Source organism: Onychostruthus taczanowskii, unplaced genomic scaffold, assembly GCF_017590055.1.
Source record: "Onychostruthus taczanowskii isolate IOZ18803 unplaced genomic scaffold, ASM1759005v1 scaffold104, whole genome shotgun sequence".
Lineage (NCBI taxonomy): Eukaryota > Metazoa > Chordata > Aves > Passeriformes > Passeridae > Onychostruthus > Onychostruthus taczanowskii.
Window position 1 is genome coordinate 1,143,469 of NW_024496968.1, and position 24,380 is coordinate 1,167,848.

The window sequence follows — 24,380 nt, forward strand, 5'->3', positions numbered from 1 at the left end:
TACTAAAAAGTAAATTACACCTCAGCTATTACATTATGGCACAATCACTTACTGTGATCAGTTTAGAAGCAAACTGCCATTATTACCTTTTTCACAAAACTCTGAGAGGACAGAAGCTGTGACATGAAGGAGACTGACAAGAATTTGAAATGCCGGAGTTGCTTGTCGGAGTGAGACTCCACATTAAAGAGCTGCCCATCCTGATTTTTCGGCTTTGTCTTACACGTTAACTTTTTTGTCCCAGGATCATCTGTTGAAGACATTGACAAAACAAATTTACATCCAAGAAAGAAAGATAAATATTTCATTTCTGATCACAGAAGGAAAGTAAAATTACAGTTGTTCAAAGCCCCATCCAGCCTGGCCTTGAACACTGATGGGGATGAGACACTTGTTCCACTGCTTCACCACTCTCAGAGTTAAAAGTTTCTTCCTTATATCTAGCCTGAATCTATCCTCTTTTAGTTTAAAATCACTACCTCTTGTCTCTTATATTAGGAAGGTTTACATGCATTTGCTGTCTCTGTTTGGGTTACCTTCTTTATTCTCTGGCAGTTCTGTCAGATACTGGATTATTTTCATCACACTCTGTAACTGAGAACGTACACTAAATTCGCAGCAGATGGAAATCCAAAATTCGGTGTCTGATTCCAGGACAGCATCCTGTTAATGGTTCAGGAAAAAAAGGAGAAATATTTCAAGGATTAAGGAAGAATATTTTTATCAATACTAACAAAAATACTTGAAAACGCCTCAGTGAGCTTGCGAAAATGCCATGCTGAGCTGGACACTTCCAGGATTAACACCAGTGGTAAAAGCAGCAAGCCCTCGGAGAGATCATAGCTCCAGAGGGTAAAGAGAGACATTAAACTGCTGCAGCAGAGACTATCTTCTCACCAATCTTCCTTTAATAATTCTTTCTGTTTTCCCAATAAACTATGCTTTCACCTAATCTCAGGGCCTGCTTACACAAAACCTTAAGAGGGTTTTCATCTTGGTCTGTAGAAAAAGACCAGTATCATGTTTCACAAACACAACTGAGAGAAAAAAATCCAACTTCATTACTATTGAAGCACTACAAAATTAGATTATCAGCTCTTCAGATCAAGAATTGCTGTACAATATGATCCGATCTATTGTTCAGGCCCCAGGACATAACACTACTGAATGTACAGTACAAGTCATAGCCAACATCACCATCAGGTTCTGCTGTAGCACAAATCCAGAGCTCGCTATCTTTTCCAGCACAAGCAGGGGCTTATTGAGAACCTTCCTAAAGGCAGGACCACAAACAAAAGAGATCAGGCTCTCAAGGAAAAAGCTGACCCTTCAGCCTGCTAACCTTGTCTGTGTTTGGTGTTGCTGTCACAGTTTTGGTCACGTACTGCTCAAAGAGCAGCACCAGGAGAACCCAGAAGAATTTGTCTCCTCCCACTGTAGTGATCAGCTGGGACAGGATGGGCAGGCGCCGGTGCTCGGGCACGTGGGGCAGGGCATCCACAAACACACGAATGATCTTGATCACCACCTCCTCCACGCTTCCCGAGGACTCTGACAAGTCACTGTCTTCAGCCTGTGCATAAACACAGCAGGTCAGGTTACTGCAGGTGGGTACAAGGCCTTTCTTTCAACTTCAGAAAATAAGAGAAAGAACCAAGCAGCAGACGACAGCACTGCCAAATGCGTAACGTCAAGGAAAATGTAAGTGTTCCCAATTAAAGTTTTAAATCATACAGTTCCTTTGAAGTGTTAAAGGAAGATGCTTCAAATAAAATTTTAAAAAAGGAAGAAAAAAAAAAAAAAAAAAAGAGAAAAACTCTACTTGGCATCAGCTGAAACAAACAAGACATTTCCAAGAGAAAGCAAAGCCACATCCTTCAGAAAACTCTGCCTGAGTTAGGGTCTTAGATTCAAGGGCCTAGGAAAAAAAATATACATGGGCTACATGGTCTAAGTAACATGTTACAGTCTCTTCCCACATGTAATAATCTTGTGCCACAAAAAATTTGTCACAGAAACTTGTGTGGGCTGCTAGGAAAGGGTTTAAAGAAAAATATTAAAGAAATCAATTTGTTTCTCTTTTTATATAACAGAGAATTGTAAGAGGATGAAAAATGTGTACACTTATAATTAAATATAATCTGGGAAATCCTCAACCCATTACTGAAGATATTTTTTTCCCCAATTAATTTTTACATGACATTTATACATCATACTTCATGTTTAAATCCACATATGATCAAGAACCAAGGTTTCTTAGGTGCAAGTGAAATCTGACTGAAGGAAGTGTTGATTTGAAAAATGAGTATCTATTTTTGTTTTGGTTTGTAGCCATTTATTTAAAAGGTCCAGGCAAAATCAAGAAAAACCCCGCAAACACCAGCAGGAAGAATAAAAGCACTTCCACTTCTTTCAGACCACATCTACAATTCCTGTGTTGGCATTTTATAGGACTAATAACCAGATTCTTCCTTCCAATGGTTCCTCTACTGAACTTGACTGCTATTTTTATGACTTGAAGCTTGAACTTAAAGTATGTTTCAGGTCCTCTCCACGTTTAGTTGTGGTAATTTTGGCTAAACCATTTATAAAGGGCAGAAACTCAAAAGACTGAAAAGAAGCAGCAGTCTGATGAACTTGGTCAGAGACAGAGGAGTCTGAATTACATTATATTACATACAATTTAATGTCTATCAAAATAATCCTAGAGTAGGTGACAACTTATTCTATCACCAATATTCTAAATAAAGTTACTTAATTAATAATCTTTCCATTAAGTAGACAAATGTACCTGTATAAGAGCAGGAATAACCATCTGCACTGTCTTGTTAATTACTTGGAAAGTGTAGGTATCATCCAGACGCAGGACATGTGCTCCCATGAATGTAAAAATGGGCATAATGTTGTGAAGAACTTTATCCTGGAAAAAGAACAGATGAAATTAGTTCATGCTGCTGTGCATATTGTACCTTAAGGCATTTCTCATTCCTACAAATAAAACTAGATTCCAAAAAAAAAAAAAAAAAACAACCCAAAAAACCAAAAGAGAATCATGATTGAACTTCAAAGTCTCCCTAAATGAGTTTTAAATGGATATTGTCCCTTAATGCTAATTACTGTGTGATTGGTAGAGTTCTAAACATTACTTAGAAACCAAGACACACATCTAAGCAAGTAATGAGACAGTGGAAATTGAGAGTTTAGTGTGATAAAACACCTTGTATCCTTCACTCAGTGCCAGGTGAACACAAGTAAAACCAGCTATGAGGAAATCTGCAGAAGCACAAATGTGGTTGTGTCACATATTCCAATGCTCTTCCCACCCACCTTTTTTGTACCTGTAAATCATCTGCAATATCCACAATCATACAGTGTAAACTAAGCATATTCATTTCATTTTTTGGCTTTTTAGGGGCCTAGACTGTAATCATAGTAACTAATTTTAAGAAGGCTGGATTAGAGGTGACACCTAGGTCAAAAGTTAGTTTGCTAGATTTTGCCAGGACTTAGAGCAACAAATTGTGGGCATATTTTTCATTTAGTTTTAGTGACTGGAAGAAGTGTTTTAGATTTTAAAAGTGAAATGAGATGAATACAAAATGTTTCCTTCTATTCTGACCTTGAAATTTTTTTAACAGCCAATATTAATGTAAAATAAATGCCTGGTTTTATAGCAGGTGATGGCAGTATGATGGAAACAAAAACCCTAAACAATGAAACTACAAAATCCTCCAAAAATGTATCAAAAGTATCACAGTTTTGTCTTTTAGAAAACATGCTACTTTTCCAAATGCATGGAGAAAATATTGATATGAGTATAAAGATGCAAACTGAGTTTGATACCCCTGGATAAATTTTGCTGGTTCAGGGTTTCAAAGCAAAAGAATCTTAGAACAGTGTACAGTCAAATTTCAGTCCATACATGAAAAGGCCAGTTTCTTGGTCAATTTAAATCAGAGCAACCCAGTTTTGTTATCAACTACAATTACATTTTTCAGTATTGTACAAGATATGAACTTGTAACAACGCATGTGCTAACAGGCCAGGTGTTTTCCCACTTTATATAAAAAAGCAGGAGAAAGAAGAAACAAGGCATGAGAACTCTGACCAGAGTGGAAAGGTCAGGCAGGGCTGGTGCCAGAAAGCAGCTTCCATTTCTACTGCACTCCACTGCGAGCCACAAATGGTCAGTGACCAAACCACCAAGACAGAGGTTTGTTTTCAACTAAAATGGAATAGAAAGCCCAAAAAGAGCAGGGAACCTGCCCATTTTGCCTCTGGCTCCTTTTCAGGAAGTTTTTCCCCTCAGAAGAGATCAGGACGTTCTTCACTCTACCCAATAATTGGAAACCAAAGAGAAGAGCAGACGCATAAATTCCAGGTGTTACTTACAGGAAATATTCCAGCAGCAGCACCAAGGAGCAGCAGAGCATGGTGGTGTGTCTGGGGCATTTTAGAAATCCTGATACACCGAACTATCAGTTCCACATTGAATTTTTCTTTGTCCAGGATATCTGCAGGTAAAGTAATACTCACAGATTAACACATTAATGGTCAGCCATGTAGGAGTAAATAGTACACTCAAGCACTGTTTCTGGTGTGCAAACCATACCTAATGCACCGACAAAAAACAATTAGGAAGGTAAACTTGTATATCCTCATAGAGAAATCTATCTCTCCTCAACAAAACAGTGTAGACTGAGGAAATAAACCAAGTTGAGACCATTGTTTTAATGCTGAGCTGGTGAGAGAATTACCAAGAAATGAGTCTGGTGATTTTTACCTGCTGGGACCTTGTTACCATCTGATGACAATTTCTGACAGATGTTCAGCAGACAGCTGAGGATCAGCTGCTTTGTGTATTCCATATTTTCTCCTTTTGATACCGCAGGTTCCAGACACCTATACATTCATGAAAAAAAAAAAAAAAAGATGGAAAAATAAGTAATCAAACTGCATATTAAGACACAAATAAGAAATTGCAATTTTAATTCCACATAAATTCTAAACTGAGGCTTCCAAAAAGTCTCTGCCAAAAGCTTTGGCAAAGTTTCTTTGCCAAAAGTTTCTTTTTTTATTTTCAAATGCATCAACTGGTCTAATCAAAGCACTGCCAAAAACTTAAGTATAACCTGGACTATAATTGCTAGTCTATGTACAAGCAAGCCATAAGGAAAGAAAGACAAATACTCAATGTACATATAAATTTATCCTAAGTGCCTGGATATAGGGCTGGCAGGAAAAACAATAGTTTCCTTAGGTGACACTGGACTAAAACTGTTCCACAATGTATTGGGAGGAATTGCAAAGCTTAGAGAATTATAATAACTCTGCCAAAGACATGAATCCTGCCAGTTATCCCAGTTTTAGGACAGGTGTCATCTTTCTTGGTAATCCCAAGCCCTCTGCCCAATGAAGTTTTCATACACGAGTAGCTATGCATCAGGTAAAAATCTTACTGTTTCAAAGGGGAAAAAATCATAACTTCCCATTCCCCTCCTCCTCCTGACTGGCCTAAAAGAAGTTCAGTTGAAAAAGGCAAGCTAAGCTACAAGACATGGCAACAAAGCAGAGACCCAGTAGCCCACATTTCCATGCTTAGGGTGTCTGCTGCAGCAGAGAGGGGTCCAGGCTCTGTTTTACCTGCTCAGAAGGTTGAAAAGTGCAGGTACCAACATCTGCGGATGCCGAAGCTTCTTCTTATGCTGCAGTAACTCCAGAATAAGCATCACCCTCTGCCAGCCCAAGTGCCTTGTTTCAGCTGCCAATTCTTCATTCTGAGACCTTCTTAAAAAACAAGACAAAAAATCATGGATTTTCAAAGGAAATGCTACAGTGCTTCAGGACACGCCCCCAACTAAGAAAAGACATTTTTTCTTTTACATACATAGTATTGAAATTCCTTTACTGCTGCTCCCTGGAGGGGGGGCAGTGTGTGGGCTTTTGATTGAAGCAGCAACATATTTTTAAACAAACAACAACAAAAAAATTTCAGACTGAACTGGAAAAAACAAATGTTTCTTGGAAACACTTCTGGAAGTGGGGAGGAAAAAAAAAAAATCTGTTACCAGGTAACTGTCCAAATGATGATCTGCTTGCCATCCAGGAAACTTGCTTCTTTGGAACTACTAGTGGTTAACACACTGACTATGCAGGCAATGGGGGATGTGTGAGCGTGTGTGTTTGTAAAATGTGACAGGTACAGTTTACAGCTTCATCAATCCAATAGGTGATGATTATTCAAAATGGTCAAGTGAAGGAAAATTAGAAAAGCTATCCCAGGTCAAACCAGGAAAATTAACTCAGTATCCTGTTTCAATATGGCTGAAAGAATGTTTAAAGAGAGTAAGTACAATGAACAAAACAGTTCCTTATGAGAATGGAGAGAAGAAACAGGACAAAGATTTAAAAATTAGTGATTACATTACCACCTTATTGGAAACAAAATACTGTTTTTCAGTCAACTAATGAATATTTTGATGAACATCTGTTAGGTTTCAGCCAAGAGTATGTAATTTGTCCATGCACCTATATTTAAAACTAACCTTACTATTAAAAAAACTCAATCTTGTTCAACTGTGTCAAAATTCTACAATAGCAACTGTCAACATTAAATATACTGGATTTTTAATATACTTTGACTGTATTTCCATCAGCTCTCAAACAGCAACACGAGTTGGTTTTCCCATGCCAAAAGTAGCTTGGATTTATTTTATGGTGAAACGAAGAAATGGCTGCTTGCGTTTTCAGTACAAACTATGCAGTGTATTAAGACAATACATTTGGTGTTTTCAAACTGCAGATAATACTTGTGGGTTTCTAGTTACTTTACCTCTGTTGCTGCATGTTCTGCCTTCTAGTCTGTTGAACAGTGGCCAGACTTTTGGTGTTCTCAGGAGGCTCCAGTTCTTTGACAATCTGTTCAGCACACACTGTAATCTGAAACAAAACAATAACAATGCAAGCACCAATGAACAATTTGTCACATCACATATCTATGCCCTGCCTTTTTTAAAAACACATCCTTTTCATGCACATATGGGTATATAATCCACATATTCCTGTCATACCCCAGAAAATGAAAATCAGTGCAGCAGAAAAGAAGTGACTTCTGCTGAATTCATTCACTTAGTGTAGTAAATGACTGATAGGTGGCTATTAAAGAAACACCTTTTAAAAGCAGTCATTTTCAAATAATAAACTAAACAAATTTTGTCATAACAAAATTTTCATGCCATTAACACTATTCTATTATTTGACAAAAAGCTTCCCATTCCCTTCCCACTATAAATGATATAAACAACAAGTGTTACTGAATGTAGGTGACACAAAATCACACTGAAATGGGTTTGAACATATTTCTGGAGGTTGCCACTTACCCCTTTAAACACACTGCTGATTGTCTGGGCACAAAGTGGGTTCTTACAGTTTAAGAGTAAGTCAAACAATACTTTTAGTAGCTTCTGTTGCACCATCCCATCTGACACAGCTGCAAAGAATGGCTTAGTAATCTACCAAAGGGGAAAAAAAGGATGCAGAGAGGTTTACTTTAAGAGGGTAACAAAATTGCAAGGTCTTGAATTAATGTATGTTGGATTCTGTATGACACACCCCATCATGCAGTACTGCAAAAAATTGCATATTAACTACGTACTTGTATATATCCAGGAATCTTAAAGATGTAGACTACATACATGTGAAATATCCAACAGACAAACTGATTTCTGAAATTTTTCACACAACTGACTGGTGTGGGGAACAAACTTGCTGTTGCCAGCCTTTGGGAAGTACATGCCAACACCTGGCCAATATAGGCCCAAATTTGTAGCTTCCTTCAAATTGAACTATTTCTCATCTACTGTATTTTATTGACAATTTTTCCTCAGATGAAAAACATTATGTAAAGCTCTTGCCTGACTGACAAAAGCTTAAAACCTGTGGAACAGTAGTACCTGTAAAGATACAGGAACTCATCTGCAAACAAATAAAGTATTGCTATTTTGTGCTTGTCAAAATGCAAAAAATAGAGCAAGCAGCAATATCTCCTTCTGGTAATTTTAAGAGTTCAAGTTTTGCAGCCTGTTTAGATGTTTCAAAGACACTATGGAGACACTGAAATCTCGTAGTAAAAAAACCACAGGTTGAAAGCTATGGACTCCCACACAGAAAGAGCCCTTGTAAATCCAATCTCAAACACAGCTAGCTGTTTTAAGCATAAAAATAAATAAAAGGTATTTCATAAAGCTGTACCTGCCCCAGAGCTGTGATTTGAAATGGTGGAATTTCTTCATATATTTTCTGGGTAGCATGCAGACTTTTGATAAATAAATCCAGACTCTGCTGATTCTTGCACAGGAGGGTTGCTGAATGTTCATTAAACTTTCCAAGGATTAGATGCAGGAGAATGACTTCATCTTTTAACATTGCCTCAGCTTTCTTAAAGACCTTCTCTAGCAGACGGTTTAGTACAGGCAAGAGGTGAAAGAGAACCATCTGCAAAGAGAGAAAATGCGTAACAGAGGTTTTTATCCATTCTCAATTTAACAACTTTCCAGTAGCACAGCTTCATTTTACTGCAGCTTCCCCTCTCCTGGACCACACTGCACACAGTATTTTAGGCAAGAGCTGTTCAACTGGAAAAATACAAGGCATAATATGAGATTATCCCAAGTACCTGCTCATCTGTTCCCTGGCTATTCTCGTTTGCAGAACAGTATTTCATAATTACAAAGTACAGAAGGTAATTTTCCCACCCATTTATGACTGCTGTTTTCCACAAAACCCAAATGTGAATTAAAACCACTCACCCCCTCTATGCAGTTCACAATCTCTTCAAGACACATACAAATGAACAGAACATAAAAATTCAAATTTAATTAATTTTTTGAACTTTGAAGTCATATTTTTTCCAACACTTGGAGGATTCTGAATATGCTAGATAAGAGTAGGTTAATATATATAAAAGAAATTCACAGTCACTACTTAATACCTTGCAATTCTGTACAGAAAACTCTGTGTCCACTAACCAAAACAGTTCTGAAACAGTATTTTTTAGTACTATCAAGGGAGTTTCCATAAAAACTCCAATTCTGCAGCCATTACCTTCCTGGAAGTAGCATGCAAATGTCTTATGTTTGAATCAATCATACTTTGCAGCTTTACTGCATATTATTGGAGGTGTTAACTTAATACCTAATTATCTAATACATTATGGAATTATTTAACAGCATTACTACTAAATGGTATGTGATTTCAGCATTTCACTCAAGTGCAGAATCCATAAAAAAACTCAAAAGGCAGCACTTACTTCACCATGGATTTCATGAAGAATTTTCATTAAGTTTCTTGCAATGTATGATGGGAAAATAGGGCTCTGTACACAATCAAGTATGTTTTCCAAAGCTTCCAACAATTTTTTCTTCTGGGATTTCTGCTTTGACTGTGTCTCAAGCTCATCAAATAGAGTTCCCATAATCTATTTCATTAGCACAGTGAAAATGAAGTTATTTTCTTACAATAAAAATGCCTTAAAAGAACAATTATTTTATGCTTTTAAAACACTATCATCTATATATAAACAGAGTTGTACATCTGGAAATAAACCACTGTTAATGCCTCTTAGGTTCTCAGCTCTCTGCATGTAACAAATCACTGGAATGTTTTTATAGTTCCTAAAAAAATTATAAATCAGTCTACTATAGGATGCAAAGACAAACAACTTTCCTGGTTAACCTGATTTCTTTTCTGTGAGGTAGAAGCTCACAGCAGCAGACAAAACCTGAATTAATGTACACCTTAACTTAAAAAAAATACCTGCGCTATATACGTAGGGTCGGATACAATCTCTTCTGTCTTTTGCTCCAAATGCTGAAGGAGAGGATGAAACAGAGACTCCTTTATTCCTCTCAAGGAATGGAGGCAGTTCAGAGCAGCCCTTCGAACTTCACTCACAGGACTACCCAAGTTAACTAGCAAAGACATCACCACTGCAAGAAAAATGAGGGAAGGAGGAGAAGAACAGAGCAAAGTGAGTGGCGAAAATTTTACTGCAGCTTGTCCCTGAAGAGGCATCAACATTACTTTGGAATTAAGAAGTCGTCTTTGTTCACTGTAAGCCTCTAATGTACACAAAACCAACATGAGTCTCACAGATTCATGACTCTGAACTTCATCACAGTTCTTATATTCATGTTTAAGCTCAGAGTTCATATATTGCTACTGACTATCACACCCTGAGACTGCACAGACAGTAATGTCCCGTAACTGACTCCTTCAGCACAGCCCTGCGCTCCTTTAACACTTATAAAATTTAAAAAAAAGTGGCTTCACTTACTTCAGGCTTGGACTTACAACTGCACCAGTGAATCAGCAAGAGAACTGTCTCAGCCCAGTGCAGCTGAACATACGTAACTTGAGACACCCTTCATGGTATAAAATATTGTAAAATTGCACAAAATTAAAAAGTACAGTGATTGACTTCTAAGATGAGAGACAGACAGACAGACAGATACTGTTTTACTTTACCTGGAGATGATGGTAATAGCAGTTGTTTCTTTTTCTGGCTTGTTTGTGATTCAAGCAGTGCATAGCCAATATACAGAGCTTGAGTCTGTAACATTGCACTGACTTCATAGTTCAGTTGATTTGAAAGGTTATAACTGTAAGTCCATAAAATGGAAAGGAATTTGAAGAGAATATCTGAATCTTTTAGATGCACCTTAAATTTAACACAATGGAAAAGAAAAAGAAAAAAAGCACTTGTTTCATTTATTTGGCAAACTACTACTGAAAATATTTGATAAACCACCCCACCCACTTCAAAGGAGTACACTGAAAGAGAATTTTGTCTCAGAAAAACAGAGAAACAGTGTCTTTTGGGAAGAAAAAGTTATTGAGTAAATGCTGCATGTATACAGAAGGCCACATTATTTACATATGCATATGAAAAACCAGGAGATGATGTAATAAAGAAACACAGAATTTCTCCTGGAAGTTTTCCTTCCAGTTTCTGTATTTAAACACTACCAAATTTTACAGAGCAACTCCTTGTTGTACTACCAGACAGAACCAAAACTTTTTGCTCAAACTTTAGGTTCTTGATCTTGTCCTGCAAAATCAGTGTTATGTTGCCATCTTTGCCTCCAACAGTACATTTGTGTTTTGCTTTTTAACTTTAGTTTTCCATTATTATATTTATTTAGGATTAAGTAATCCAGCCGAAGCTCACACTGTCATCTCCTCACAGTACTTGAATACCACAAGCAGTGTTGCATAACCTGTTGACCATTTTTCTCAGTTTTCCTTAAAATTAATGCAATCATGAAATAGTGAATGACTCATAATTCAGAGCAACAAATGCAAAACTAATACCTTGAAGAAGAGATTCATCAATGCTCTGTACTGAAGAGCATTGCTTCCTTCACTGGCTCCACTGACAAGCAGGTCAAACAGCCCCAAAAGGAGGTGCAGATAGCCTTGGCTATTTTGATACAGAGATTCAGGATTCCACCAAGATTCCCCTAAAAAACACAGGTTTTAAGTAAGACACAGCAGGAACATAGGAACACCCTCAGAAACCAGGAGAAAACACACATCTCTAGTTAAAAGAGGACAATACATTTGGTTGATTTCATGTTCACCAGTAAGCAATCTTTACAGATGTCAGTTGTAAAGTAGAAGGTTAAGGAAGCAACATGTCCTTGATTCCAACAACTTCTGAAGGAAAAAAAAATTAACTTTCCTTTTTCACTCGTGTAATAGACAGGCAAAATCGAACACCTACCTTTTGGAAAGGACATGGAAGGTTTTAGGCCATTAATGAAGTTTTTCAACAAGAACAGGACTATAGCTGACTCCTCTGCATGAGCAGTCTCATCACTATTGAGCTTTTCTATATATGCATTTAACAGGTCCTCAGGCATCACAGTGTCCTCTCCTGTTTCGACAGACCAACTTAGGGGAGTTTCCTGTGGATGAAAATTGATTTTAATGTCACAATTCTATGCAACAGAAAACAGAAATTTAGCATTAAAATTTAGCAACATTTCATTTACAACCTCCAAAGAGGTATCCTTGTGGAGTGAATTACATTTCTGATTTTACATTGAAACTTGCATCTGCAGTTTTAAAATCTATGCCAGCTCTTCCTACCATAATTACAGTGTACATAAATGAGGTAACAGAAAAGTAAAATACCATTCTCTCTAAAATATCTCTACAAAGGGATTGGGAATTGCAGCATTTTTGACAGTCAGTTTAACACTTTCATCTAGCTCTGTTCCAGAAAAATAATCCATGTTTCAGATACTTGCATATACAAAAAATCACTAATGGAATAACCTGAGGTCAGAATAAATAATTACCATGTGCCACTGTGCGTGTATACATGAGGGAATGTACACACAGAAACACCACCCTGCTCACATGGGTTTCTCACGCACACAAAAAAAACCTAGAGCTGTTTCTCAACAAAATATGGAAACACACATAAAATTAGAGTAATTCTTAATGGTACTATTGCCAAATGTGTGTTTTTGCTCTGAGAAACAAATGAAGGCGAGAGTTTTCACTCCTTCTCCAAGTTTCTGAACCTGGTCTTCAGTACAAACAATTTTAAAAAATCTTCTTAATACTGTTTTCAGTACAAAGAAAATGCCCTCTCCACGCTGTTTACATCTTACCTCTGCCGATTCACAAGTTCTGAGATTTTTAATTCGTTTATCCAAGAAGTGCAGGACTCTGATACACACTGGAAAATAATTGCCCTTCACCTGCGTGCCGCAGCAGTACTGAACAAGCACTGCAGCAATTATATAAGTAGTTACTTTCTGTCTCACACTGTCAGATTCTGTTTCAGCAACGAGTATCAGGTCATCAACCTTAGAAAAAAGAGTGGAGGACAACAAAAATCAGTATAACAGTGGGGCTTCAGTATGACTAAACAGAACATGTAAATGAAAATTGGTGTAACACTGTTTAGTTTCTATCCTAACTAGAAAGTTACTGTCTGCTGTAATTGTACTCTTTGAAACTTTGCAATGCACAAACATCAGTTTCTACGAACTACTCACAGGTATACTTGCTTACTCTCTAGAAATTCTTTTTCAAGAAAGTAAAAATTCCTCAAATTTAGTTAAACTAATTATTTGTCAAAAAAGGTAATAACTTTTCCTTAAGTTAAGGAAGAAATTGGTTTTACATGGATGGTCTTGTGGTTTGGTATTTATATATATATATGTAAATTGTATACAAATACATATAGGCATATATATATATGTATATGTGTGTATATATATATATATATATATAAAATTAATATATACAATTTCTTATATATACACACACATACATGTATTTGCCTAGCAGCTTGATAACATACTAGTGCCTAGAGCAGACATGCAAAGGTCTTCAATATCACATTTGTTTGATTACAGTCACCACCTGAAAAGTAAAACTTCTCTAAGGCAAGGTTGACATGTATACTTACCACTTGTAATAGTAAGGAAGGGTTGCCTGATGGGAAATTTCTAGAAAGTAGCAGAATCATTTTCTCATTGGCCACTCCAACCAACTCTGCAGACTCGGTAGACTGAATTGCCTCTTCAAGAGCTACTCCAAGGGAAAAAAGAAATCAAATAATCTAGGTATAAAATTCTCATATTAACATACTGGTGGCTCGATAATGTATAGAATCAGTCAGAAACATACTAAACAATTTCCACCTCTTTTCAATGAGATTTTTCAATATCCATTCACAGTTACAGCATGATAGCCTGATAGTGACAGCCTGCCTCCTTCAATATGTGTTTAGGTTCAATATGGATGAAGTCCAAACCTGCCACAAGTTTTCTCTTATCAAATTAGTTACAAGGAACACTTTACCTTCTGGCCAGCCTTTCAGTAAAGGATGTAAGGAGCAGAGATCAGACTGTGACAAACAAACAGCCATTTTCCAATCTGCAGATTTTGAATTTGCATTAGTGATTATCATAAAAGGCAACAACTGCATTACAGCTGCATCTAGCAGTTCTTTCTTCTCTTTCAAAATCTCCTCTTTGACTAAAATTTTTACTGCTTGCTCCAAAACCTTGTACCTAAAAGAGAACAAATAATGTTGAAAACACATTACTCAATCACATCAGCAACATTTCTTTGATTTGTTCTCTATTTTCCATTGTGATTTTCTATATCTAAACAGCAGTAAGAACAAATATGGAATTAATGGGTAATGGTATGAAAATAATTAGACATCTCTCTTGTAACAGAGCATAGACATAGCATAACAAAAAGCATTTGCAGAGAAACACGGTTCTTAAGGTATAAAAAGCTTTATAGCTACTTTAAAAAAATCAATTTGCATAGAAAGAATGTAGACTGAAAAAAAAAGCATAAACGTACCACCTTCCTTCCTTTGAAAGATCAGCTTTCTGGAAAATGTTCAAAAGACTTGACACTATTACTTCTGGATTGACTTGTTCCCTGAAAATCTGAACCATAAGCAAGAAAAATGAATGAAAATACAACAATATACAAAACAGTCTACCACATCATAACAGAAAATGCATCTGCTATACCAAGTGGGAACAGAGATCAAACATGACTAACTGCATTCCTGATGATGTTCATGTAATGAAAATATTATCAGGTGAAAAGAAGTAATAAGGCTGACCAGTATGCCCTCTTGATATGCTAAAGTAAGGAGAATTTACTGAATGTGGAAATGTTTGGTAAAATTAATAAACAATATGCAAACGATGCTATAATTAAATAAGAATTGCTTTTACTTTACATTGCATCTGGATCACAAAAATAAAAGGCACATTAACAAAAGACACTAAAGTTTAAAGGAGTCCTCATGTGCTTCTATTCCTATTTACTGGTGATCAAGAATGAATGAACACACAAGACCAATGCCACTACTGCTAATAATATTCTCCACTACTACTAGCAGAAGCCATAAAGACAGACTGTTACTCTAGCTGGAAACAATCAGTACAATGCATACCAGAGTCCTATCCAGTAAACCTGAGCTGGAGCTCAGGACTTTGCCACTATCAACTGACCAAATGACTCGCATATGGAAAAACTCAACTCAGCACCTCTCACTGGAGTAGTGTCTTGTGACTGCACCACTTTCCATCCAAAAGACAGATAGTGTGGCTTGCCTTTTTATAGAAAAACATACAGAATAAGCACAAATTGTGCCTCAAATAACAATCAAAGATTTAAGTATGCTTCAGTAGCTACCTTAAAAAAAAAAAGAAACAAAATTGATAAATTCACTTTAACTGCCTACCCCTTGGTAAGGATCAGGGACCAGAGATTTGGGGGGAATGTGTGAGATGGCAAATAACACAAGCCTCCTGTATTTGTGCTGCTTTATCCTGTTAAAGGATAAAAGTCATGCAATAGGAACACAAGGACCAGAAAGACAACTACAACAGGATATATTCCAGACACACACAGATTTGAAACCAGGTAAAATCTCGCATGCCAAAAACACACACTTACCTCCAAAGAACTGAGAGCAGACATCACAACATCTCTGTTGTCATCCTTGAGCCGTCCAAAAATTGCTTCTTCTATGAAAGCCTGATCAAAGCCTTCCTGAAAAAGTAAAGGAAAACAGAGTCAAAAGGAAAATAAATCATTTGTCTGTAGAACACTTTACAGGCTTTTAATGAAATATCTGAATTCTAGTGTAAGAGAAGTGGCAACATCATCTAAATTAAACCTAACAGGCAGACTAACTTTCAGTAACAAAAGAAAGAAAACTAGAAATACTAACTAACTGAGATTTTATGAGAATGCAAGCAGCTTAATCAAGAACTATATCCAGACTCCAGAATATGGGGAAATGGTGACAGAAGCCTACTGAAAACACCATGAAAAGCAGTAAGGATGACACAGGCACAGTTTCACATAAACTTGTCTTCAACTGGTAAGTCTGGCAAACAGCTTTTTGAAGAGATTCTATGTTAAATCAGTTCTGTAAGGGAGAGGTTCAGACACAAACCTTTGAAGTTTCAATAACATCTTTCAAATGCTGAAGAGCCAGGACCCGCACAGCAGGCTGAGGATGATTCAAACTAAGCAGAAGGGAGGTATCAGAGACTTCCAGAAACTGAAATACAGATTTCACAGTGACCCCATTGCATATTAAAAATATTTTAAATATACATAAGGATAATGGGAGACATTCTTATGGCAATTTTTTTGTATCAGAAGAAAACCTGCACAATCAAGGCCTAGAAAGTTAAACTACAGTATAATGATATTGTATAACTGGTTTAAATTATTAAATTTCTTCACTGTTGCAGACAGTTTTTGGAAGATAGCTTGAAAAGTACAGTAAGCCACAGACACCATTATGTCCTAGAAAATCATTACACTTATCTAAGGATTCTCAGAAAGCTCTAGACAATGTCAGTGTGACAGAGCACAGATAGAAACTGCTAAAAAGGCATCCCTGCTAGTCCAATTGTGTGCACTTATCTCAGGAACCTTAAAAGCTGGAAGAGAGTCATATGCCTTTGCTCTGCATGCCTTGGGTTTCTGTTAATCTGCTTGTTACTCAGACACAAAATCTGTGCCTTTGTTAAATCAGTACAAAAATACAGGAAGCGCTCCTTTATGTAGTTCATCATGTTTGCCTAAGTGCTTTCAGTCTTTCCATCACTACAAACAACAGCCATAATACTAACCAGCTCAAATAATAAATTCCTTGGCCAGATCTGTTGCAGTAATGGTTATTCTGTGTTAGGCTGAGTTTCAATTGCTCTTCAGAAATGGCACAGGAAGAACTCTGTGGTCACTCTATTCTTCCCTGTTACCAACTGCAAACATTCACAAAATCAGTGCAAGGAAAAGGACCAAGCCATCTTCTCTCAGCAGTGATAAAGCTGTTTCTCATCTTTCCCAAAATAGACACCTTTGCCACAGACAACATCCTTAAGTAAGATGAGGCCTTGCTGGGCACCAGTGTGTTGTCACTGTTGACCCCTACAGTGTATGTAGTGGCCACGTTTCTAAGGAAAAAAATTATTGGTAGTAATTGGAGCAGATGGAAATGTATACATTTTAACCAGGGAAAAAAGCTCACACTTATGAGTCCTTAGGATAAAAAAATAACTTATAAGACCTGGTAAGTTTTGCTTAACCACACTTTTGACCAAGCTCCCCCCAAAATATTCAATCAAGTTAGGGTCCTTTATTTTGATTGGGGGTTTGGCTGGTTTTTTTTTTTTTTTTTTTTCCCTTTTTTTTTGCTCAGATGACAAAGTTCCTCAGTGGGAATGGTAGATAGCTTTTTAATAAGGAGGAACAGAGAGCAGAACTCTGTCAAAAATCAGCCTTCTAACAGTATAACCATATAAGAGCTAGGATCATAATCCTACCTACCTTGTACTTGCCACAGCTTAATGAAAGAGAAATAAATTGATGAAAAAGATTTTGGTCAGCCTCATCTGTGCAGTCTTCCAGGTACTTCTCCAAGACAGAGTCTAAAGCTTTAGGATATCTGCCAGAAGACAAAACCATCACTACTTTCTGCAGAGGAGTATAGAAAAACATGTATTTACAGGAGAAATACAGTGAAAACCAAGGAAACTGAATGCACATGCATTCATTCAAACCAGGTATTTTAAGTGGTTTTGCAAAGGCAATAAACCATTATGTCTTAACACAGATGAACAATATGCAGACCACTAGGACACATATGAACAGAGAAGGTCATGCTACAAAGTAAAGAGCTGTACAGAGCCAGTAGGTCTGTGTCCATGTATTACAGTGATAACAAAATATGTAAGGACATTCAGTAAAACAAAATTTAGACAGCGACTAGGAGTCAGTTATTTTGTATCTATTTCAGCAAGACTATTGTGCTTATGACAGCATATAATCCAAGATCACAGCTGATATCACCATTCTACAGACTGAGGGTCTGTCATAGAAAAATGCAACTTACTTTCTTTCAAGAAGTCTGATGAGAGGAAGGATCTTTTGATTGAGTGCAGCCATTTTGGTGGAATTAGATTCAATCTCTGTGCCACAGGAGATAAACTCTTCAAGAAACTTGCTAAAATTACAAACAAAAGGAAAAGCCACCATGTTTTGCAAACATGAATAGACAGCAAAGATTGTTATCTTTTCATTACTGTTATAAAGCAGAGTGCTTAACAGATTAGGATTAATATACATTATTTACTGCAAGTAGAGATTTGCCGCTGGCCTCAAGTTTCACTCTGTCCCACAACTATTCCCACAAATGCTAAAGGAATGGCTCTTCTGGGTTACTGAACGTTTATATTTCAAAATGCACGTCTGGACTTAACTTATGAACTCATAAAAACATGCTCATATAATGCTAATGCCATTGTCAGGAATTATTTATTATTAAACCAGAAGTGACTGCACTACTGCATAGGAAAAAGAACTGAAGTCAACTCACGAAGCCAACAGGGAATCTAAATCCTTTTCCAGTGGTATACTCTCAAGAATAGCTTGAAGATGCTCGATATAAATGTCATTTTCTGTCTCCTCAGATTCTTCTTGCTCCGCTAAGGACAATCATAAAAGATGAACAATAGTTAGAGAACAGACCACTCATACTGATTAAAGCAAACAGCTTCTATAGGCATCATCCTCTGCTCAACCAAGTACACAACTTGAAGATCACAATGTTCATCCAGCACCAACTCTCCGAGATCCATTAGCAACACTTTATACCAACGTTGCTAAAATGCCAAAGCCTGGATCGCTGCCAATAAATTCAAGGATGCTTTGGCATGTTCCAGACCTCTGCTAAAAGCTGTGCCAGCAACTTCCCTAGAGCATTCCTTGGTGTGAATCTGGACCTTTTTAACAGCTTTCCCAGTCATGATTCAGTGTTACAAAGTCACAGTGCAAACAGACTCTCTAGCACAGATACAGGCTACAACTGCATGCCAGCCAGCCTTGCTGCCCCAGGCTGTTCCCAGGCACATTTAATTCACTGGGTAAACACAGCTGTCCCCTAATTAAACCACATACGGAGTACATGCAATCTACCCAAGCTTTCACAGTACTACAATACACCTTTAGGAAAAAAAAAATTAAAAAAGGAAAAAAATAAAAGCAAATACACAAAAGCTCAATCAGGTCTTCACAGGTACTGGCACAGTTTCAATGGAAGAAGCAATTACACAGCTGTAACATTTACCACAGTTATCCATCCTTAAGGCTGATCCAAGTCTTACGAAGAACCTGTGTCAACTTACCTGTATCACTTCTCATGATGGTATGAACAAGGTGAGGCAACAGGTAGCGGAGGAGAGGAGAGATATCATAGCCTGCTGACAGGCCTTGCAAAAGTGTTACCAGTTCTGGGGTTTTGCACAGATAATTGAACGGCCTGCACAATTGAAAGGGGAAATAAAGAAAAGTATGTATGCTCATCTGGGTTTCAAACACTTTCAAAACTATGCAGATTTCATGAGGATTCAATTTTCAGTAACAGGTAACAGCCCCATTGTAAACAAACACTGAAAAGATTCAAAGAGCTCCACTTAATTCCAGATGCTTATTGGCAAATTTAATATCCAAGAAGAAAAGAGGGTACTGCCAGCCATGTTAAACACAGGTGCTGCAATGGCACAGTGAACCTACCTACATTTTTTGCAAAGCTGGTAATAAAAGGAAAAATACTTGTATGAATTACAGGAAGAGATATCCTCACACTGCAAGGAGCGTATCTATCCCCCAGAAGCAGCAAAAGGGATGAGAAGTAATTGTGCAGTGACAAATCCTCTGAGGAGAAGCTTTCAGCCCACACAAAGCTTCACCTTGTCTCCTTTTACACCTACCTGGCTGGATGCTGCATAATACATCAACCTCACACCTGCACTTTTTAACCTATGACAGCATTCAAGCATCTGGAAAGTCATCACTGTATATCACTCATAAGATTTTTCCTATTGGAATACTCTTCTCTGCCAGCAAGCAAATGCCCTGCATCATGTGGGACTCCATGTTCACGTGCATTTACCAGAGAAGCCAACTGTGCCAGATGGATGGGAACCTACCACATGAGCCTCCAGGAGAACACCTCACCTGAAGTGAGACCAAGCAAGTGTGGTAGAGAAACACTTATGCTTCAGGTGTTAAACTACACCAACTCAAAGCCCTTCCATCAAAGGGACAGAATATCTTTGCACTTTCCAGAAAGCCTCTTACTTGACAGGGCTCAGTGTTGCACACTGACACCAATCCCTTACTAAGAGAAGAAGCAGAAGCACCAAGACATGACCAGCTCACACCACTGACACTCCTCTGCTGCAGTGAGCATACAAATTTTCAAAGTAAGCCAAAGGAACTTGCAAGCCCTTTGAAATGTCAACTACCAAAACTTCTGACAGGGAAGTATCCCTTTAACAATGAGGATATAAACATTTCAAATTATCAAAGCGCAGTTTGGAATTTTAGAAAGTGGGAAAATCTGATTTATGTAGACTTACTTTCTTCCAAGTTTATCTCCTTTCTGAGTTTGCAGAAGTAGGTTCAAGCAAGCCAGCCCATCCCTGATTAATGAGGGCATTTTAAATAATGTCTTGCTTATCTGTACCATCAAGGAATGCACCAAGGAAGTCTCCACTGTCACTTTTACTGTCATCTGGCAGATTATCATGTATGTTGCAGCTCTGTAATCCTGTACAGAGGATTTCAAGCCCTAGAAAAAGAGATAAAGGTGAATTTTTAACACAGAATAACACAAAAGAGTACATTAACATAAAAATAATTTTTATTCTGACATGCACAGAATCCCACTACATTCTTTTCCATGTGTTAATGTTTAAGGTATTTATAAACTCAACTTTAAAGGAGAAAAGCTGTGCAGGGTCCACAGATAGAGAAGACACATTTGTTAACTACTGCTCTGTTCATTGACAAAGCAACAGCCATGGACAAGAGAGGATATTAAAGCAGGCTGTCTACCCTGACACAATTTCCTCATGGTCTAGTGCGATAAATTGCAAAGCAAAGACACTCTTCAAACCATGTCTCCATTTCTCAGAGCTCCATTCCTCACGCACAGTAGAAATCAGTCCTTCAAGTGCTCATCTGAGGTGTGGAAAACGATTATTTCCCATGAACCCTCACCTGCCTGAGGTTTCAAATCAGGCTGAGTGGTAGAGTATGTACCAGAGAGGATGTCTCTCTTGGAGGCTATCTGCAGACGCACGTCTGCAGAACACAATACACTCCATCACACAGGAGGGAAACAGCTTCACCTACCTTTTGGACATAAGGGAGCAGCAGAGAGACCATAGTGTCTGTTATCTTTTCTGCAGCTCCAAGAGCTGACACAATGGTGGAAGCATAAAACACAAGGAGAACTCTCAGTTGAGCTGAGTTGCCGGGACACTCTGAAAAGACCTGGATCACAGAAAAAAAAGGGCTGTTCAAACATCAGGGCAAGTGGAAACGCACATATGGCTTCCCTCAAACCACCAAAATCTTAGAACTCCAGCCTGCAAGCTCCAGCAGCTGCTGCTGGCACAACTGAAACCACCTCCTCTCACAGCAGCAATCCTCACCAGAGGTTACCGCTCCTCCTCACAGACAGGGCAGATGGAAAGGGGTGCCGGTGTGGTTAATCAGAATAAGGCAGCCAAAATCACCTGTGATCCTAGTGTACTGCTCAAGACTCAGAGCTGGACAGCCAAGAAGCTAAATGGTGTTATGTTTAACACCTCCTACTACACCTGTGAATAAACTCTGTTACTGTGTCTGCTTTGCTTAGTTTGACAGCAGGTGCATCCTAGTTCTCTAAATAACTGGATCTGTCATACATCTTACCCTTCTGAGACTACAGAACTAGCCCTCTATGTGGCATTAGCTGAAAAAAGCAAAAAAATTTGCCCACCTTCTAACATCCTCAATTTCAAATTCTCATTAATATTTGAAGACATGTATTCAAAACACCCACGACAACCCCCAGAAGATACATGGAAATTCAGCACACAGTTAAAGACTAATAGCAGGAATGAGTTTATCAAAGAAATTAAGACAATTAAGTACCCTGAGGCAACACAGTAAATAATACAGTATGGCCAAATTGTTTTGTCATGGCTCATTGGTTCTCAGCCACTTCCTTATAAGAACTTATGACAGACTGTCATCTTCACAAATTATAATAAAAGAAATCCTCATATTATTTACTCATAAATGATTTCACTCTTTGATATGTGGTTCAAAATATTAAGAAATAGCACACTACTATAAAAACACAGGGAAGACAAAGTGACAACAAACAATGTTCTAGAATAAATTAACAACCTTCACAGATTTTGCCACCAGCCTGCAGATGAAATCCATGAAATCCAGGTCTTTGTAGCAGTGTGTAATGACAGTACCTCTTGCCAGCGGAACTCCAGGTTTCTTTACACAGTGGAAAAAAAAGTAGAGAACATTCAGAATAAAGCGAAACACAGAAAGTAAAAATTACTATAATCTCTAAATTAATCCTACTGATCAGTTAAAACTATTGAAACTGAAAAAAGTAATGGATTGCCACACACTGCTCTAGAATGTTTTGTGCCTACATTAAGACAGATGATGAATAAAATTACATTTAACCTACATGCAAATAAACATAAATTTTGGTAATTGATGTATCTTCCTAGCAGTAGCACATACTTACACCTTAAAAGTGTACTTTAACTTAGCCAAAATAAAGAGTAATTACAGTCAAAGCTTTTTAATACCAACTTCACCTTTAAAGAAAGATAGCAGAAACAACACATGGGCATCCAGGCTCAATTCCTGTAATTAAACCTTTTAGCACAGCTCTACAGCTAACCACATAAATTGGTGGACCATATTCATAAGCAGAGTAGAAGAGTCAAGGTATTATTAAATAAAGTCCCTCAAGGTCCTTCCATGTTGCATCTGTTAAGTACTTTACCCGTATTGGATCCATCCAATGCCACTTATGAGTTGGGCTTTTTATATCTAGAAGTTGAATAACTCTCACAAATAGATTAGTCTCATGATATGGCAGAACACAACCAATCAAACTGTCTTGATTGTAGAGATGAATGTGAAATCTAAGGAAAAGAACATACATATGTAGTTAAAAAGTATCTGGAAGTCAAAAAGGAAAAAAGATCCATCCACATTCTTCTCAGAATACCTTGTTTACTTGCTTTTAAGCAAGACCTGACATGGTTGCATACTGACTCAGATCTATGGTCCACCTACAGTCCAAAAACTCAAGGTAGCCCATATGTGCTAGAAGAAAAAAACAGTGCTATCATATTTTTTCCCCTAACTATCAACAATTTTATGTCCCTGTACAATTAAAAATTACCTTAATTTCTTCTGCACAGATTTCAGTATTAAACCAGATGTTACAATAATCCAGTATGAATCTCTCAGTATAATACATGTATAGAAATTGCAATTCAAAGAAGTAGGTTTCAGGAAAATCACACACTCTTTCAGGATAAGAAGTACTGCACTTTCTGTATTTGGACAGCTTAATTTATATAAATAAATATAACATCACAAAATGCTTGTTTTTTTCTTCACACCTTCTTAAAAAACCTTGAAATAAGAATAGTTAGGGTTCATGGCTCAGTATTAATACCAAAACTTTGCTATTTTACAAAGCCCACTTCTAAAAGCACAATATAGAAGTGCCTCTCTATGTGCTTTGTAAGATGCCGTGGGGTTGGGCAACTTTGATGAAATTGCTTTTATACAGAGTACCATGACAGATCAAAATAATCACAGAAATGTATCTAATTGGCAAAGAGAGCATCTGGCCCCACAAGGACTAAGTCTAAATACACATTATTAACATTCTAACCTATTTTCAGAAAGTTGAAGTAAAATTATTCAAAATTTTTCTCAATGGGGAGAAATAAATCTTGCATTTGTAGCCTTATCTACTGACATGTAAGATATTCAGTGGATTACCTCTGGATCAGCCATTCAAGGCACTTGTGGGCTGGCTTAAGCATAAAGTAGGGGGACAGGTGAATGAGGAACAATGAAATATTCTTATCCAGCTGCTGATTTACTGCTTTAGTCTGAACACTGCGTTCAAGGCCTTTGGATGTGGAACTAAACAAACTGGACTGGAACTCTTCAAATGAAGGATCAATGCCCATTAGCTCTTCTAAGCCAGTGCACCCTGTGGGGGAAAAAAAACCAAAAACAAAAAAGGGAGGAATGCTTTCAACACAATAGTTTTTGTTCTCCATTCCTACCCACTTACTTCCTCACATATCCAACTTTTCTGCTATACTGGTGTATGTCATCCTCACCAAGCAAAGCAAAACAAACAGTAAAGACTAAGACCAAAACCTTTGATACATTTGAACTATTTCTCAACTGAC

General features: G+C 37.5%; 1 protein-coding gene across 2 annotated transcripts in view; it reads right to left on the reverse strand.

Moving 5' to 3' along the window:
- Nucleotides 1-24,380, reverse strand: part of HEATR1 (HEAT repeat containing 1) — a 34,924-nt gene that overhangs the window by 8,669 nt on the left and 1,875 nt on the right. Inside the window, exons 3-32 of one of the 2 annotated variants that reach the window (XM_041413804.1) lie at nucleotides 23,959-24,175; nucleotides 22,943-23,084; nucleotides 22,315-22,416; nucleotides 21,271-21,411; nucleotides 20,493-20,704; nucleotides 19,257-19,390; nucleotides 18,449-18,557; nucleotides 17,966-18,076; nucleotides 17,401-17,518; nucleotides 16,016-16,123; nucleotides 15,511-15,606; nucleotides 14,398-14,486; nucleotides 13,882-14,093; nucleotides 13,487-13,608; nucleotides 12,681-12,878; nucleotides 11,783-11,966; nucleotides 11,371-11,519; nucleotides 10,525-10,717; nucleotides 9,814-9,986; nucleotides 9,308-9,475; nucleotides 8,251-8,493; nucleotides 7,380-7,511; nucleotides 6,833-6,939; nucleotides 5,644-5,787; nucleotides 4,784-4,902; nucleotides 4,393-4,514; nucleotides 2,792-2,920; nucleotides 1,343-1,573; nucleotides 537-663; nucleotides 87-250 (exon numbers count right to left, since the gene is read on the reverse strand). In XM_041413804.1, the coding sequence (XP_041269738.1) occupies nucleotides 87-250; nucleotides 537-663; nucleotides 1,343-1,573; nucleotides 2,792-2,920; nucleotides 4,393-4,514; nucleotides 4,784-4,902; nucleotides 5,644-5,787; nucleotides 6,833-6,939; nucleotides 7,380-7,511; nucleotides 8,251-8,493; nucleotides 9,308-9,475; nucleotides 9,814-9,986; nucleotides 10,525-10,717; nucleotides 11,371-11,519; nucleotides 11,783-11,966; nucleotides 12,681-12,878; nucleotides 13,487-13,608; nucleotides 13,882-14,093; nucleotides 14,398-14,486; nucleotides 15,511-15,606; nucleotides 16,016-16,123; nucleotides 17,401-17,518; nucleotides 17,966-18,076; nucleotides 18,449-18,557; nucleotides 19,257-19,390; nucleotides 20,493-20,704; nucleotides 21,271-21,411; nucleotides 22,315-22,416; nucleotides 22,943-23,084; nucleotides 23,959-24,175 (4,496 nt within the window). The remainder of the gene's footprint in view (nucleotides 1-86; nucleotides 251-536; nucleotides 664-1,342; nucleotides 1,574-2,791; nucleotides 2,921-4,392; nucleotides 4,515-4,783; nucleotides 4,903-5,643; nucleotides 5,788-6,832; nucleotides 6,940-7,379; nucleotides 7,512-8,250; nucleotides 8,494-9,307; nucleotides 9,476-9,813; nucleotides 9,987-10,524; nucleotides 10,718-11,370; nucleotides 11,520-11,782; nucleotides 11,967-12,680; nucleotides 12,879-13,486; nucleotides 13,609-13,881; nucleotides 14,094-14,397; nucleotides 14,487-15,510; nucleotides 15,607-16,015; nucleotides 16,124-17,400; nucleotides 17,519-17,965; nucleotides 18,077-18,448; nucleotides 18,558-19,256; nucleotides 19,391-20,492; nucleotides 20,705-21,270; nucleotides 21,412-22,314; nucleotides 22,417-22,942; nucleotides 23,085-23,958; nucleotides 24,176-24,380) is intronic. The other variant, XM_041413813.1, reaches the window with a different exon arrangement.